The sequence below is a fragment of the Oncorhynchus keta genome, chromosome 28, assembly GCF_023373465.1.
Source record: "Oncorhynchus keta strain PuntledgeMale-10-30-2019 chromosome 28, Oket_V2, whole genome shotgun sequence".
NCBI classification, from domain to species: Eukaryota; Metazoa; Chordata; class Actinopteri; order Salmoniformes; family Salmonidae; genus Oncorhynchus; species Oncorhynchus keta.
Window position 1 is genome coordinate 11,557,768 of NC_068448.1, and position 17,313 is coordinate 11,575,080.

Sequence of the window (17,313 nt, forward strand, 5' to 3'; positions counted from 1 at the left end):
AACAACAGGCGAAAGCTTCCCTCAGCCTGGCCTGGCAACAACAGGCGAAAGCTTCCCTCAGCCTGGCCTGGCAACAACAGGCGAAAGCTTCCCTCGGCCTGGCCTGGCAACAACAGGCAAAAGCTTCCCCAGCCTGGCCTGGCATCAACAGGCTAAAGCCTGTATAGACAGGCCGCTGCGGAGTGTAGCCTGCCTCATACGCTTCCTTTGGTGTTATACCTTTGGACTGTGCTTTAGGCGTGTCTCTGAGTAGTCAGGGAGCACTTTAAAAGGTACTAATGACCCATGACCATACTGCATACATTGATTTTATGGAGCACAAACATTTTAGACACAAATACACATGTCATATTCTAATATAAAATGTTATACTATAATTAAATCAATTTCTATGAATGTGGCATTCACTATGATTGCATCAAAGTTACCCAGTCTCCATTGCCTTTTAGCTACAGGAAGATGAGAGGGAATTTATGTAATTGCAGTGTCTGTCTGTCTGTCTTTAGTGAGTCCATAAACGACAAAACATCGAGTCCAGCCTCCAAATGTTGTCAGCCAATACGAAGCGCAGAGCAGACGAGCCTTCATAACCCAACCCCTAATTACTTATAAACTACACAGCACCAATCATGTGACGGTATTGTACTGCTACTACTACTACTACTACTACTACGGTAGATCGTAGCACCCGCCCTATGGATTGGCATTGCGATGAGAAACTCGTCTCAAGGGCTAATCCACAACGCTATTGACTATTGACATCATCTCACCAACGGATCATTTTTCACTTACTTCAGGTGAAAGGACTAACATTCTCTCGATACATAAAGGTTGGTGCATAAACTATACCGTGTAAAGTGTTTCACATAGGAAGCGATGACAGAAAGGAATTGGTGCGTGCGCCCCGTTGCGCGCTCCCTCCCGCAGCACACTGCACAATAACATGTTTACGTCGATTGAACGCATGGTGCGACATGCTTTCTGCGTACAGCGCAAACAGTTGGGGGAAAACTGCTACAATAAATAGGCTGATGATGATATACGCTCATATTATGTATAGCATAGGTACGTATTTTCACAGTGGATATGCACACAAAAGGGGCACTGTTTTGGGTATATTTTAGTTGCATAAATTATTGGATGAAACTAAAAACCGTGTTCACAGAGAGGGAATGAGAGAGACGGTTACATGTTATCAATGTGGTTACATTGTAAATCTCTTTGAAATTGCCTACACCGTAGTTGTCGATTTGTTAACATTTTATCTGCTACGTACTTTTAAATGTGTTTTTATTTCATCCACACACTGTGTGGTATGACAGTAGTTAAATACTCCCAGTCCGTTCTCAAACTGTGTCTAGCATAGTGAGTCAACGCTTTTTCATGTTCAGGTTATTCTCCGTCAAATCAATGAAAACTGAGGGGGCGCACAACTAGTTTATGCATTCAAGCATCCACATGTTTTACAATGTAATACACGTACGTTTTTATAACGATCTAAATCAATGGAAGATAATCAATGCCAAGAAAATCTCTTCGATTTTACAAACTATTTTTTCCTACATCTTACCAAGGAAAATCCCAAGCGAATATTACTTGGAAGATAAAATACACCATGTGAATCCTTACTTCTCATGTCCCTTAATCTTATTGAAGGAATCACATGATAATAAAATGCACTGAAATATGTGGTTAAGCCTATTACTTGAAGCCGATGGCGGGTTTGGTCGACAGCAGCTGTTGCCTGCCTTGTAGCCCATAGGAATGAGTCTTACTTTTACAGTATTATTGAATGATAAATATCTAGACGAAGAACTTTGATAATTCCAGTCGGTCTATTTTTTCTATCTATTTTCGACATTGGTTTATGACGGTCAATCGAAGTGAATTGGAAACGCACTCTTGAAATTCCTCCTTCACACGTGATGCCCCAGAGCTACTATACATTTAAAGTGAAATAAAAATAACGAATGGCATTCATTGGCTTGGCTACTTCTTTATCCAAAACGGTTATAGGAGTAGGTAGTTACAATAGATTCGTGCTGACCATGAGTTACATATTGACAGTTATTCTCCTTCTCCAGACGTTGAGTGGCAGTACTTGCATGCCCAAACTGAAGGTTTCAAGAATGCAATTTAACCCCCTGCAAGCCAAGATGGTATTTACTGTTTAAACCCTCAGGCAGGCTCGTGCTGTGGTGCAGGGGGCAGTGTTATAGAACTGTTTTTATTTTGTTTTAACCTCTTGACTCGAGTTATTTTGAGTTATTTATTATCTTATAACAGAGGATAACATTACCTCTCTCTCTTTTTCTCTCTCTTACTCTCTTTCTCTCGCTCTCTCTCTCTCTTATATTCTTTCTCTCCCTTCTCTCTTACTCTCTCTCTCACTCTCTTCTCTCTCTTACACACTCTCGCTCTCTTACCCTCTCTCTCTTACTCTCTCTCTTACTATCTCTCCATCTCTTTCTCTCCCTCTCTCCCTCTCTTACTCTCTCTCTCTCTTTCTCTCTCTTACTCTCTCTCTCTTTCTCTCTCTTACTCTCACTCCCTCTCTTACTCTCTTGCTCTCTTACTCACTCAATTCAATTCAAGGGGCTTTATTGGCATGGGAAACATATATTAACATTGCCAAAGCAAGTGAGGTAGATAATATACAAAAGTGAAAAAAACAATAAAAATGAACAGTAGACACTCACAGAAGTTTACACTCACAGGTCTTACAAAATAATAAAGACATTAAAAATGTCATATATATATATATATATATATATATATATATATATATATATATACACAGTGTTGTAACAATGTACAAATGTGCAATGTACATCTCTCTCTCATTTCTCTCTCTCTCTCTCCCTCACTTATTCTCTTTCCCTCTCATACTCTCTTTCATTATTTTCTCTATTGCCATGCCATTTTGCAAACATGATGGACATCTATTTCTGTTTTCTAGGGAGAAGAGGAGAAACTGAGTCATACACTCATAACTTCTAGCAATCAAGTGGAGCTAGCAGAGCTGTGACTCAGGTGACTGGCTCAGGTCAGGAATGGTGGATAACTTGCCGGTAGGAGAGGAGACCTTCCTGTATTACGCCAGCTTTCCTGCAGAACATCACGAATCGGACATGGTGATAGACACAGGTGTCTACCAGGCGGTGCCCTCTCCGTTCTCAGAGGACGACCTGAGTGACTCGTCCAGCCCTTGCTCCTGCTCCAGCCCTGAGTCCCAGGTGCTGGGTTCCAGCTATGGCAGCAGCTCCAGTGGAGAGAGCCAGGATGGTCTCCTCGACTTCCTGCTCTCCCAGGCCACCCTTGGAAGTGGAGTTACTCCCACTCTATCTCCCTCAGTACCACCCATCCTCCCCAGGGGTCTAGCATGGGAGTCGAAGACGGACCGCCTGTTTCAGCCAACCAAAGAGGAGTGCTTTGAGTTCCCTGTGTTCCCAGTGGACCTGGAGGATCATGTGGGGCTGCTGTTTCAGCCCACCCTAGAGGAGATAGAGGAGTTCCTGGAGGAGAATATGGAGGTGGTAACGTTGAAGAAGGAGGCTAGTGAGGGAGGGATGTTGGATGTAGACAGTCAGGTGACAGGGTTAGAACCTGGGCTAGAGCAGTCGGTACCTGTTGCCAGGGCTACTGTCCCCAACACAGTGACCAAATACACAGCAACATCCACAATAACACATTCCAACGGTTGTAGTGGGATTAAACAGGAGGAACCTGCTGAAACACCAGCCTCAGGGGAGGGGTCTGGCTTGATGCCTGTCATCTTGCAGATTCAACCAATCCAGATTAAGCAAGAGCCCAGCCCAGGTGTGATACCAACACCAGTACCACCGCAGTCCACCCTGCCCTCCTCAGACATAAAAATCGCCCAGCTCCTGGTCAACATCCAGGGCCAGACGTTTGCCCTGGTGCCCCAGCTGGTGTCTCCAGCTAATCTCAATGGTACGTCTTCCAAATTTGTGCGCATCGCGCCCGTACCCATCGCCGCCAAGCCCCTGGGTCTCAGGGAGGGTGGACTTGCAGGTGGCCAGGCTGCAGGGATCCTGGTGGGAGGACAGAAGTTCCAGAAGAGCTCGGTTACGGACCTTATAAAAATGCATAAGTGCACTTTCCCTGGCTGTGCCAAGATGTACACCAAGAGCAGCCACCTGAAGGCCCACCTGAGGAGGCACACGGGGGAAAAGCCCTTCGCCTGCACCTGGCCTGGCTGTGGATGGAGGTGAGTAGGTTCAAGACACTGTGTAGGTCGTGTTAGAGCCAGACTTCACGGGTGGAGCTCATAGGTCTACTAAATGTGTGGTTATTCATGTGACTACATACACGGCAGTGACAGTCAGTGAGTGCAACAGGGGATGTTTAGCTGTGATGGTCCAACAATGTATGACAATTTAGTGATACCAGTCCATGTTTTAGTTGGAGAAGCCACAGAGTATACAACTATCTCTGTTGACTGTGGTTGGATTATCTGAGATGTGTTGATTCCTTCCAGAGGTTAACAGGGTTATCAACTTCCTTCGCTGGCTGATATTATCACAGAGAGATCCGAAGCCATTCAAAGCCAATCCCACCAGCTGCTCTGCAAAACACAGATATTAATTTTATGAGAAAAATATAATTCATTTTCCAAGTTGTGCGTCAGCTCAATTAGACGTGATGGAGAACTAAAATGATTTGTGTCCCTCATAATGAATGCTCTCCTCCCCTCTCATGCTCTCTCGTTGGCTCCATATCTCTGTGTTTTCTTCTATTGCAGAGTTTGAGATTAGATAAGGCCTTTGAAGTGTGGGCAGACTTTGCCCCCTCTAGCTGCCTCTCTGTTTGCTCTCCATCTGCACTCAGTTACACTCTTGCAGAATCAAGTTCAAAGTTTTGGTAGCAGCACTAACTTTATGGCATAATGAATGACTTTACGGCATACTAATTTGATTATTATCCATGATATATTAGTGTGCCAAAGGAGTTTGTTTCTCTGTTTCCACTTACTCAGCAAGCATAAAGCATAGATTTGTCCCATGTTATTCATTTCCCATCTCCCTGACCTCTCCATCCAATGTGGTTGCACAACTAAACATAAAAAGCTCAGTGTGCCCGTGGGAACAGCTGGTGAGAAGGTCTCGAGTCAGATAAGATTGGCAGTGCTCAGCAGTCCTGTGGTCTTATCACAGTAACCTGGGTTAGCCCCAACACATGACTGCCCCGGGCATGTGGTATCCCTCCTCGCCATCCCACAGGGCACAGTGTGGCCTTCAGAAACTGCTCTCTGTCTGAGGGACCTTCACTCCTCCTCCCTCCTCTGCCTCCACCTCCTCCTCTCATCCTTGTCAGGAAATGGAAGTGAGCTTGGGAAATATGCACCTCCAGCCATCTGTCATTTGAGTGCCTTGTGTTTTTTTGACATCCCTCTGATTCTCATCATGCCCATAAAAACCAAATGACACATTCACTGTACAGCTGGCATTCCTCTGGCATCTCCATTCTCCTCACACACGTAATGCATACCTACATGTACACAATACATATACAATGCATACCCACATGGATGTATACAGGCAAGTGTAGGTAGACACACACACATTCAAACTGGGTAAGGACTTAAATGTGAACATTGATATGGGGTTTCTAGTGGACTGTAGATTTGAACACAAGCAGTTTACTGTGAAAACACCATGATGTTCTGAAATAAGGGTATGTCTTGTTTTTGAACAAAATATAATGATATTCCTTAGTGTCCATTCTTCAAACTGGGAACTTCAAGTGCTTTATGATTGCTGTTTACTGTATTCTGTAATAGTAGCTTTATGAATGTCCAAAGAGCTGGATCGTTGTGTGGAATTGGAAGCTCTTATGCAGTAAAACTGTCGCTACCTGTTGACTGACATTAGTTACAGTAACACTGTCCTCCCCTATTGACTGACATTAGTTACAGTAACACTGTCCTTCCCTATTGACTGACATTAGTTACAGTAACACTGTCCTCCCCTATTGACTGACATTAGTTACAGTAACACTGTCCTTCCCTATTGACTGACATTAGTTACAGTAACACTGTCCTCCCTATTGACTGACATTAGTTACAGTAACACTGTCCTTCCCTATTGACTGACATTAGTTACAGTAACACTGTCCTCCCTATTGACTGACATTAGTTACAGTAAAACTGTCCTCCCTATTGACTGACATTAGTTACAATAACACTGTCGCTACCTGTTGACTGACATTAGTTACAGTAACACTGTCCTCCCCTATTGACTGACATGAGTTACAGTAACACTGTCCTTCCCTATTGACTGACATTAGTTACAGTAACACTGTCCTTCCCTATTGACTGACATTATTTACAGTAACACTGTCCTTCCCTGTTGACTGACATTAGTTACAGTAACACTGTCCTTCCCTATTGACTGACATTAGTTACAGTAACACTGTCCTTCCCTATTGACTGACATTAGTTACAGTAACACTGTCCTTCCCTATTGACTGACATTAGTTACAGTAACACTGTCCTCCCTATTGACTGACATTAGTTACAGTAACACTGTCGCTACCTGTTGACTGACATTAGTTACAGTAACACTGTCCTTCCCTATTGACTGACATTAGTTACAGTAACACTGTCCTTCCCTATTGACTGACATTAGTTACAGTAACACTGTCCTCCCTGTTGACTGACATTAGTTACAGTAACACTGTCCTCCCTATTGACTGACATTAGTTACAGTAACACTGTCCTCCCCTATTGACTGACATTAGTTACAGTAACACTGTCCTTCCCTATTGACTGACATTAGTTACAGTAACACTGTCCTCCCTATTGACTGACATTAGTTACAGTAACACTGTCCTCCCTGTTGACTGACATTAGTTACAGTAACACTGTCCTCCCTATTGACTGACATTAGTTACAGTAACACTGTCCTTCCCTATTGACTGACATTAGTTACAGTAACACTGTCCTTCCCTGTTGACTGACATTAGTTACAGTAACACTGTCCTCCCTATTGACTGACATTAGTTACAGTAACACTGTCGCTACCTGTTGACTGACATTAGTTACAGTAACACTGTCCTTCCCTATTGACTGACATTAGTTACAGTAACACTGTCCTTCCCTATTGACTGACATTAGTTACAGTAACACTGTCCTCCCTGTTGACTGACATTAGTTACAGTAACACTGTCCTTCCCTATTGACTGACATTAGTTACAGTAACACTGTCCTCCCTATTGACTGACATTAGTTACAGTAACACTGTCGCTACCTGTTGACTGACATTAGTTACAGTAACACTGTCGCTACCTGTTGACTGACATTAGTTACAGTAACACTGTCCTCCCTATTGACTGACATTAGTTACAGTAACACTGTCCTTCCCTATTGACTGACATTAGTTACAGTAACACTGTCCTTTCCTGTTGACTGACATTAGTTACAGTAACACTGTCCTCCCTGTTGACTGACATTAGTTACAGTAACACTGTCCTTCCCTATTGACTGACATTAGTTACAGTAACACTGTCCTCCCTATTGACTGACATTAGTTACAGTAACACTGTCGCTACCTGTTGACTGACATTAGTTACAGTAACACTGTCGCTACCTGTTGACTGACATTAGTTACAGTAACACTGTCCTTCCCTATTGACTGACATTAGTTACAGTAACACTGTCCTCCCCTATTGACTGACATTAGTTACAGTAACACTGTCGCTACCTGTTGACTGACATTAGTTACAGTAACACTGTCGCTACCTGTTGACTGACATTAGTTACAGTAACACTGTCCAACCTATTGACTGACATTAGTTACAGTAACACTGTCCTTCCCTATTGACTGACATTAGTTACAGTAACACTGTCCTTTCCTGTTGACTGACATTAGTTACAGTAACACTGTCCTCCCCTATTGACTGACATTAGTTACAGTAACACTGTCCTTCCCTATTGACTGACATTAGTTACAGTAACACTGTCGCTACCTGTTGACTGACATTAGTTACAGTAACACTGTCCTCCCCTATTGACTGACATTAGTTACAGTAACACTGTCCTTCCCTATTGACTGACATTAGTTACAGTAACACTGTCGCTACCTGTTGACTGACATTAGTTACAGTAACACTGTCCTTCCCTATTGACTGACATTAGTTACAGTAACACTGTCCTCCCCGTTGACTGACATTAGTTACAGTAACACTGTCCTTCCCTATTGACTGACATTAGTTACAGTAACACTGTCCTCCCCTATTGACTGACATTAGTTACAGTAACACTGTCCTTCCTTATTGACTGACATTAGTTACAGTAACACTGTCCTTCCCTGTTGACTGACATTAGTTACAGTAACACTGTCCTTCCCTATTGACTGACATTAGTTACAGTAACACTGTCCTCCCCTATTGACTGACATTAGTTACAGTAACACTGTCCTTCCCTATTGACTGACATTAGTTACAGTAACACTGTCGCTACCTGTTGACTGACATTAGTTACAGTAACACTGTCCTTCCCTATTGACTGACATTAGTTACAGTAACACTGTCCTCCCTGTTGACTGACATTAGTTACAGTAACACTGTCCTTCCCTATTGACTGACATTAGTTACAGTAACACTGTCCTCCCCTATTGACTGACATTAGTTACAGTAACACTGTCCTCCCTGTTGACTGACATTATTTACAGTAACACTGTCCTCCCTATTGACTGACATTAGTTACAGTAACACTGTCCTTCCCTGTTGACTGACATTAGTTACAGTAACACTGTCCTTCCCTATTGACTGACATTAGTTACAGTAACACTGTCCTCCTATTGACTGACATTAGTTACAGTAACACTGTCGCTACCTGTTGACTGACATTAGTTACAGTAACACTGTCCTTCCTATTGACTGACATTAGTTACAGTAACACTGTCCTTCCCTATTGACTGACATTAGTTACAGTAACACTGTCCTCCCTGTTGACTGACATTAGTTACAGTAACACTGTCCTTCCCTATTGACTGACATTAGTTACAGTAACACTGTCCTCCCTATTGACTGACATTAGTTACAGTAACACTGTCGCTACCTGTTGACTGACATTAGTTACAGTAACACTGTCGCTACCTGTTGACTGACATTAGTTACAGTAACACTGTCCTTCCCTATTGACTGACATTAGTTACAGTAACACTGTCCTCCCTGTTGACTGACATTAGTTACAGTAACACTGTCCTTCCCTATTGACTGACATTAGTTACAGTAACACTGTCCTCCCTGTTGACTGACATTAGTTACAGTAACACTGTCCTTCCCTATTGACTGACATTAGTTACAGTAACACTGTCCTCCCTATTGACTGACATTAGTTACAGTAACACTGTCGCTACCTGTTGACTGACATTAGTTACAGTAACACTGTCGCTACCTGTTGACTGACATTAGTTACAGTAACACTGTCCTTCCCTATTGACTGACATTAGTTACAGTAACACTGTCCTCCCTATTGACTGACATTAGTTACAGTAACACTGTCGCTACCTGTTGACTGACATTAGTTACAGTAACACTGTCCTTTCCTGTTGATTGACATTAGTTACAGTAACACTGTCCTCCCTATTGACTGACATTAGTTACAGTAACACTGTCCTTCTCTATTGACTGACATTAGTTACAGTAACACCGTCCTCCCTATTGACTGACATTAGTTACAGTAAAACTGTCCTCCCTATTGACTGACATTAGTTACAGTAAAACTGTCCTCCCTATTGACTGACATTAGTTACAGTAACACCGTCCTCCCTGTTGACTGACATTAGTTACAGTAACACTGTCCTTCCCTATTGACTGACATTAGTTACAGTAACACTGTCCTTCCCTATTGACTGACATTAGTTACAGTAACACTGTCCTTCCCTGTTGACTGACATTAGTTACAGTAACACTGTCCTCCCTATTGACTGACATTAGTTACAGTAACACTGTCCTCCCTGTTGACTGACATTAGTTACAGTAACACTGTCCTCCCTATTGACTGACATTAGTTACAGTAACACTGTCCTTCCCTGTTGACTGACATTAGTTACAGTAACACTGTCCTTCCCTATTGACTGACATTAGTTACAGTAACACTGTCCTCCCTATTGACTGACATTAGTTACAGTAACACTGTCGCTACCTGTTGACTGACATTAGTTACAGTAACACTGTCCTTCCCTATTGACTGACATTAGTTACAGTAACACTGTCCTTCCCTATTGACTGACATTAGTTACAGTAACACTGTCCTCCCTGTTGACTGACATTAGTTACAGTAACACTGTCCTTCCCTATTGACTGACATTAGTTACAGTAACACTGTCCTCCCTATTGACTGACATTAGTTACAGTAACACTGTCGCTACCTGTTGACTGACATTAGTTACAGTAACACTGTCGCTACCTGTTGACTGACATTAGTTACAGTAACACTGTCCTTCCCTATTGACTGACATTAGTTACAGTAACACTGTCCTTCCCTATTGACTGACATTAGTTACAGTAACACTGTCCTTCCCTATTGACTGACATTAGTTACAGTAACACTGTCCTCCCTGTTGACTGACATTAGTTACAGTAACACTGTCCTTCCCTATTGACTGACATTAGTTACAGTAACACTGTCCTTCCCTATTGACTGACATTAGTTACAGTAACACTGTCGCTACCTGTTGACTGACATTAGTTACAGTAACACTGTCGCTACCTGTTGACTGACATTAGTTACAGTAACACTGTCCTTCCCTATTGACTGACATTAGTTACAGTAACACTGTCCTCCCCTATTGACTGACATTAGTTACAGTAACACTGTCGCTACCTGTTGACTGACATTAGTTACAGTAACACTGTCGCTACCTGTTGACTGACATTAGTTACAGTAACACTGTCCTTCCCTATTGACTGACATTAGTTACAGTAACACTGTCCTTCCCTATTGACTGACATTAGTTACAGTAACACTGTCCTTTCCTGTTGATTGACATTAGTTACAGTAACACTGTCCTCCCTATTGACTGACATTAGTTACAGTAACACTGTCCTTCTCTATTGACTGACATTAGTTACAGTAACACCGTCCTCCCTATTGACTGACATTAGTTACAGTAAAACTGTCCTCCCTATTGACTGACATTAGTTACAGTAAAACTGTCCTCCCTATTGACTGACATTAGTTACAGTAACACCGTCCTCCCTGTTGACTGACATTAGTTACAGTAACACTGTCCTTCCCTATTGACTGACATTAGTTACAGTAACACTGTCCTCCCCGTTGACTGACATTAGTTACAGTAACACTGTCCTTCCCTATTGACTGACATTAGTTACAGTAACACTGTCCTCCCGTTGACTGACATTAGTTACAGTAACACTGTCCTCCCCTATTGACTGACATTAGTTACAGTAACACTGTCCTCCCCGTTGACTGACATTAGTTACAGTAACACTGTCCTTCCCTATTGACTGACATTAGTTACAGTAACACTGTCCTACCCTATTGACTGACATTAGTTACAGTAACACTGTCCTCCCCTATTGACTGACATTAGTTACAGTAACACTGTCGCTACCTGTTGACTGACATTAGTTACAGTAACACTGTCCTTCCCTATTGACTGACATTAGTTACAGTAACACTGTCCTCCCCTATTGACTGACATTAGTTACAGTAACACTGTCCTTCCCTATTGACTGACATTAGTTACAGTAACACTGTCCTCCCTATTGACTGACATTAGTTACAGTAACACTGTCCTCCCTGTTGACTGACATTATTTACAGTAACACTGTCCTCCCTATTGACTGACATTAGTTACAGTAACACTGTCCTCCCTATTGACTGACATTAGTTACAGTAACACTGTCCTCCCCGTTGACTGACATTAGTTACAGTAACACTGTCCTCCCTATTGACTGACATTAGTTACAGTAACACTGTCCTCCCGTTGACTGACATTAGTTACAGTAACACTGTCCTTCCCTATTGACTGACATTAGTTACAGTAACACTGTCCTCCCTTATTGACTGACATTAGTTACAGTAACACTGTCCTCCCTATTGACTGACATTAGTTACAGTAACACTGTCGCTACCTGTTGACTGACATTAGTTACAGTAACACTGTCCTTCCCTATTGACTGACATTAGTTACAGTAACACTGTCCTCCCCTATTGACTGACATTAGTTACAGTAACACTGTCCTTCCCTATTGACTGACATTAGTTACAGTAACACTGTCCCCCCTATTGACTGACATTAGTTACAGTAACACTGTCCTCCCTGTTGACTGACATTATTTACAGTAACACTGTCCTCCCTATTGACTGACATTAGTTACAGTAACACTGTCCTTCCCTGTTGACTGACATTAGTTACAGTAACACTGTCCTTCCCTATTGACTGACATTAGTTACAGTAACACTGTCCTCCCTATTGACTGACATTAGTTACAGTAACACTGTCGCTACCTGTTGACTGACATTAGTTACAGTAACACTGTCCTTCCCTATTGACTGACATTAGTTACAGTAACACTGTCCTCCCTATTGACTGACATTAGTTACAGTAACACTGTCCTCCCTGTTGACTGACATTAGTTACAGTAACACTGTCCTTCCCTATTGACTGACATTAGTTACAGTAACACTGTCCTCCCTATTGACTGACATTAGTTACAGTAACACTGTCGCTACCTGTTGACTGACATTAGTTACAGTAACACTGTCGCTACCTGTTGACTGACATTAGTTACAGTAACACTGTCCTTCCCTATTGACTGACATTAGTTACAGTAACACTGTCCTTCCCTATTGACTGACATTAGTTACAGTAACACTGTCCTTCCCTATTGACTGACATTAGTTACAGTAACACTGTCCTTCGATGTTGACTGACATTAGTTACAGTAACACTGTCCTTCCCTATTGACTGACATTAGTTACAGTAACACTGTCCTCCCTATTGACTGACATTAGTTACAGTAACACTGTCGCTACCTGTTGACTGACATTAGTTACAGTAACACTGTCGCTACCTGTTGACTGACATTAGTTACAGTAACACTGTCCTCCCTATTGACTGACATTAGTTACAGTAACACTGTCCTTCCCTATTGACTGACATTAGTTACAGTAACACTGTCGCTACCTGTTGACTGACATTAGTTACAGTAACACTGTCGCTACCTGTTACCTGTTGACTGACATTAGTTACAGTAACACTGTCCTCCCTATTGACTGACATTAGTTACAGTAACACTGTCCTTCCCTATTGACTGACATTAGTTACAGTAACACTGTCCTTCCCTATTGACTGACATTAGTTACAGTAACACTGTCCTCCCTATTGACTGACATTAGTTACAGTAACACTGTCCTTCCCTATTGACTGACATTAGTTACAGTAACACTGTCCTCCCCTATTGACTGACATTAGTTACAGTAACACTGTCCTTCCCTATTGACTGACATTAGTTACAGTAACACTGTCCTCCCCTATTGACTGACATTAGTTACAGTAACACTGTCCTTCCCTATTGACTGACATTAGTTACAGTAACACTGTCCTCCCTATTGACTGACATTAGTTACAGTAACACTGTCCTCCCTGTTGACTGACATTATTTACAGTAACACTGTCCTCCCTGTTGACTGACATTAGTTACAGTAACACTGTCCTTCCCTGTTGACTGACATTAGTTACAGTAACACTGTCCTTCCCTATTGACTGACATTAGTTACAGTAACACTGTCCTCCCTATTGACTGACATTAGTTACAGTAACACTGTCGCTACCTGTTGACTGACATTAGTTACAGTAACACTGTCCTTCCCTATTGACTGACATTAGTTACAGTAACACTGTCCTTCCCTATTGACTGACATTAGTTACAGTAACACTGTCCTCCCTGTTGACTGACATTAGTTACAGTAACACTGTCCTTCCCTATTGACTGACATTAGTTACAGTAACACTGTCCTCCCTATTGACTGACATTAGTTACAGTAACACTGTCGCTACCTGTTGACTGACATTAGTTACAGTAACACTGTCGCTACCTGTTGACTGACATTAGTTACAGTAACACTGTCCTTCCCTATTGACTGACATTAGTTACAGTAACACTGTCCTCCCCTATTGACTGACATTAGTTACAGTAACACTGTCCTTCCCTATTGACTGACATTAGTTACAGTAACACTGTCCTCCCTGTTGACTGACATTAGTTACAGTAACACTGTCCTTCCCTATTGACTGACATTAGTTACAGTAACACTGTCCTCCCTATTGACTGACATTAGTTACAGTAACACTGTCGCTACCTGTTGACTGACATTAGTTACAGTAACACTGTCGCTACCTGTTGACTGACATTAGTTACAGTAACACTGTCCTTCCCTATTGACTGACATTAGTTACAGTAACACTGTCCTCCCTATTGACTGACATTAGTTACAGTAACACTGTCGCTACCTGTTGACTGACATTAGTTACAGTAACACTGTCGCTACCTGTTGACTGACATTAGTTACAGTAACACTGTCCTCCCTATTGACTGACATTAGTTACAGTAACACTGTCCTTCCCTATTGACTGACATTAGTTACAGTAACACTGTCCTTTCCTGTTGACTGACATTAGTTACAGTAACACTGTCCTCCCCTATTGACTGACATTAGTTACAGTAACACTGTCCTTCCCTATTGACTGACATTAGTTACAGTAACACTGTCGCTCCCTATTGACTGACATTAGTTACAGTAACACTGTCCTCCCTATTGACTGACATTAGTTACAGTAACACTGTCCTTCCCTATTGACTGACATTAGTTACAGTAACACTGTCGCTACCTGTTGACTGACATTAGTTACAGTAACACTGTCCTTCCCTATTGACTGACATTAGTTACAGTAACACTGTCCTCCCCGTTGACTGACATTAGTTACAGTAACACTGTCCTCCCTATTGACTGACATTAGTTACAGTAACACTGTCGCTACCTGTTGACTGACATTAGTTACAGTAACACTGTCCTCCCCTATTGACTGACATTAGTTACAGTAACACTGTCGCTACCTGTTGACTGACATTAGTTACAGTAACACTGTCCTTCCCTATTGACTGACATTAGTTACAGTAACACTGTCCTCCCCTATTGACTGACATTAGTTACAGTAACACTGTCCTTCCCTATTGACTGACATTAGTTACAGTAACACTGTCGCTACCTGTTGACTGACATTAGTTACAGTAACACTGTCCTTCCCTATTGACTGACATTAGTTACAGTAACACTGTCCTCCCCTATTGACTGACATTAGTTACAGTAACACTGTCCTTCCCTATTGACTGACATTAGTTACAGTAACACTGTCCTTCCCTATTGACTGACATTAGTTACAGTAACACTGTCCTCCCTATTGACTGACATTAGTTACAGTAACACTGTCCTCCCTGTTGACTGACATTATTTACAGTAACACTGTCCTTCCCTGTTGACTGACATTAGTTACAGTAACACTGTCCTTCCCTATTGACTGACATTAGTTACAGTAACACTGTCCTCCCTATTGACTGACATTAGTTACAGTAACACTGTCGCTACCTGTTGACTGACATTAGTTACAGTAACACTGTCCTTCCCTATTGACTGACATTAGTTACAGTAACACTGTCCTTCCCTATTGACTGACATTAGTTACAGTAACACTGTCCTCCCTGTTGACTGACATTAGTTACAGTAACACTGTCCTTCCCTATTGACTGACATTAGTTACAGTAACACTGTCCTCCCTATTGACTGACATTAGTTACAGTAACACTGTCGCTACCTGTTGACTGACATTAGTTACAGTAACACTGTCGCTACCTGTTGACTGACATTAGTTACAGTAACACTGTCCTTCCCTATTGACTGACATTAGTTACAGTAACACTGTCCTCCCCTATTGACTGACATTAGTTACAGTAACACTGTCCTTCCCTATTGACTGACATTAGTTACAGTAACACTGTCCTCCCTGTTGACTGACATTAGTTACAGTAACACTGTCCTTCCCTATTGACTGACATTAGTTACAGTAACACTGTCCTCCCTATTGACTGACATTAGTTACAGTAACACTGTCGCTACCTGTTGACTGACATTAGTTACAGTAACACTGTCGCTACCTGTTGACTGACATTAGTTACAGTAACACTGTCCTTCCCTATTGACTGACATTAGTTACAGTAACACTGTCCTCCCCTATTGACTGACATTAGTTACAGTAACACTGTCGCTACCTGTTGACTGACATTAGTTACAGTAACACTGTCGCTACCTGTTGACTGACATTAGTTACAGTAACACTGTCCTCCCTATTGACTGACATTAGTTACAGTAACACTGTCCTTCCCTATTGACTGACATTAGTTACAGTAACACTGTCCTTTCCTGTTGACTGACATTAGTTACAGTAACACTGTCCTCCCCTGTTGACTGACATTAGTTACAGTAACACTGTCCTTCCCTATTGACTGACATTAGTTACAGTAACACTGTCGCTACCTGTTGACTGACATTAGTTACAGTAACACTGTCCTCCCTATTGACTGACATTAGTTACAGTAACACTGTCCTTCCCTATTGACTGACATTAGTTACAGTAACACAGTCGCTACCTGTTGACTGACATTAGTTACAGTAACACTGTCCTTCCCTATGGACTGACATTAGTTACAGTAACACTGTCCTCCCCGTTGACTGACATTAGTTACAGTAACACTGTCCTTCCCTATTGACTGACATTAGTTACAGTAACACTGTCCTCCCCTGTTGACTGACATTAGTTACAGTAACACTGTCCTTCCCTATTGACTGACATTAGTTACAGTAACACTGTCCTTCCCTGTTGACTGACATTAGTTACAGTAACACTGTCCTTCCCTATTGACTGACATTAGTTACAGTAACACTGTCCTTCCCTATTGACTGACATTAGTTACAGTAACACTGTCGCTACCTGTTGACTGACATTAGTTACAGTAACACTGTCCTCCCCTATTGACTGACATTAGTTACAGTAACACTGTCGCTACCTGTTGACTGACATTAGTTACAGTAACACTGTCCTTCCCTATTGACTGACATTAGTTACAGTAACACTGTCCTCCCCTATTGACTGACATTAGTTACAGTAACACTGTCCTTCCCTATTGACTGACATTAGTTACAGTAACACTGTCCTCCCCGTTGACTGACATTAGTTACAGTAACACTGTCCTTCCCTATTGACT

The 17,313-nt window shown here is 42.0% G+C and overlaps 1 protein-coding gene across 2 annotated transcripts in view; it reads left to right on the forward strand.

Moving 5' to 3' along the window:
* Nucleotides 1-643: 643 nt before the first annotated feature.
* Nucleotides 644-17,313, forward strand: part of LOC118378963 (Krueppel-like factor 15) — a 28,379-nt gene continuing 11,709 nt past the window's right edge. Inside the window, exons 1-2 of one of the 2 annotated variants that reach the window (XM_052484790.1) lie at nt 644-830; nt 2,960-4,231. In XM_052484790.1, the coding sequence (XP_052340750.1) occupies nt 3,054-4,231 (1,178 nt within the window). In that variant the 5' untranslated portion in view covers nt 644-830; nt 2,960-3,053. The remainder of the gene's footprint in view (nt 831-2,959; nt 4,232-17,313) is intronic. The other variant, XM_052484791.1, reaches the window with a different exon arrangement.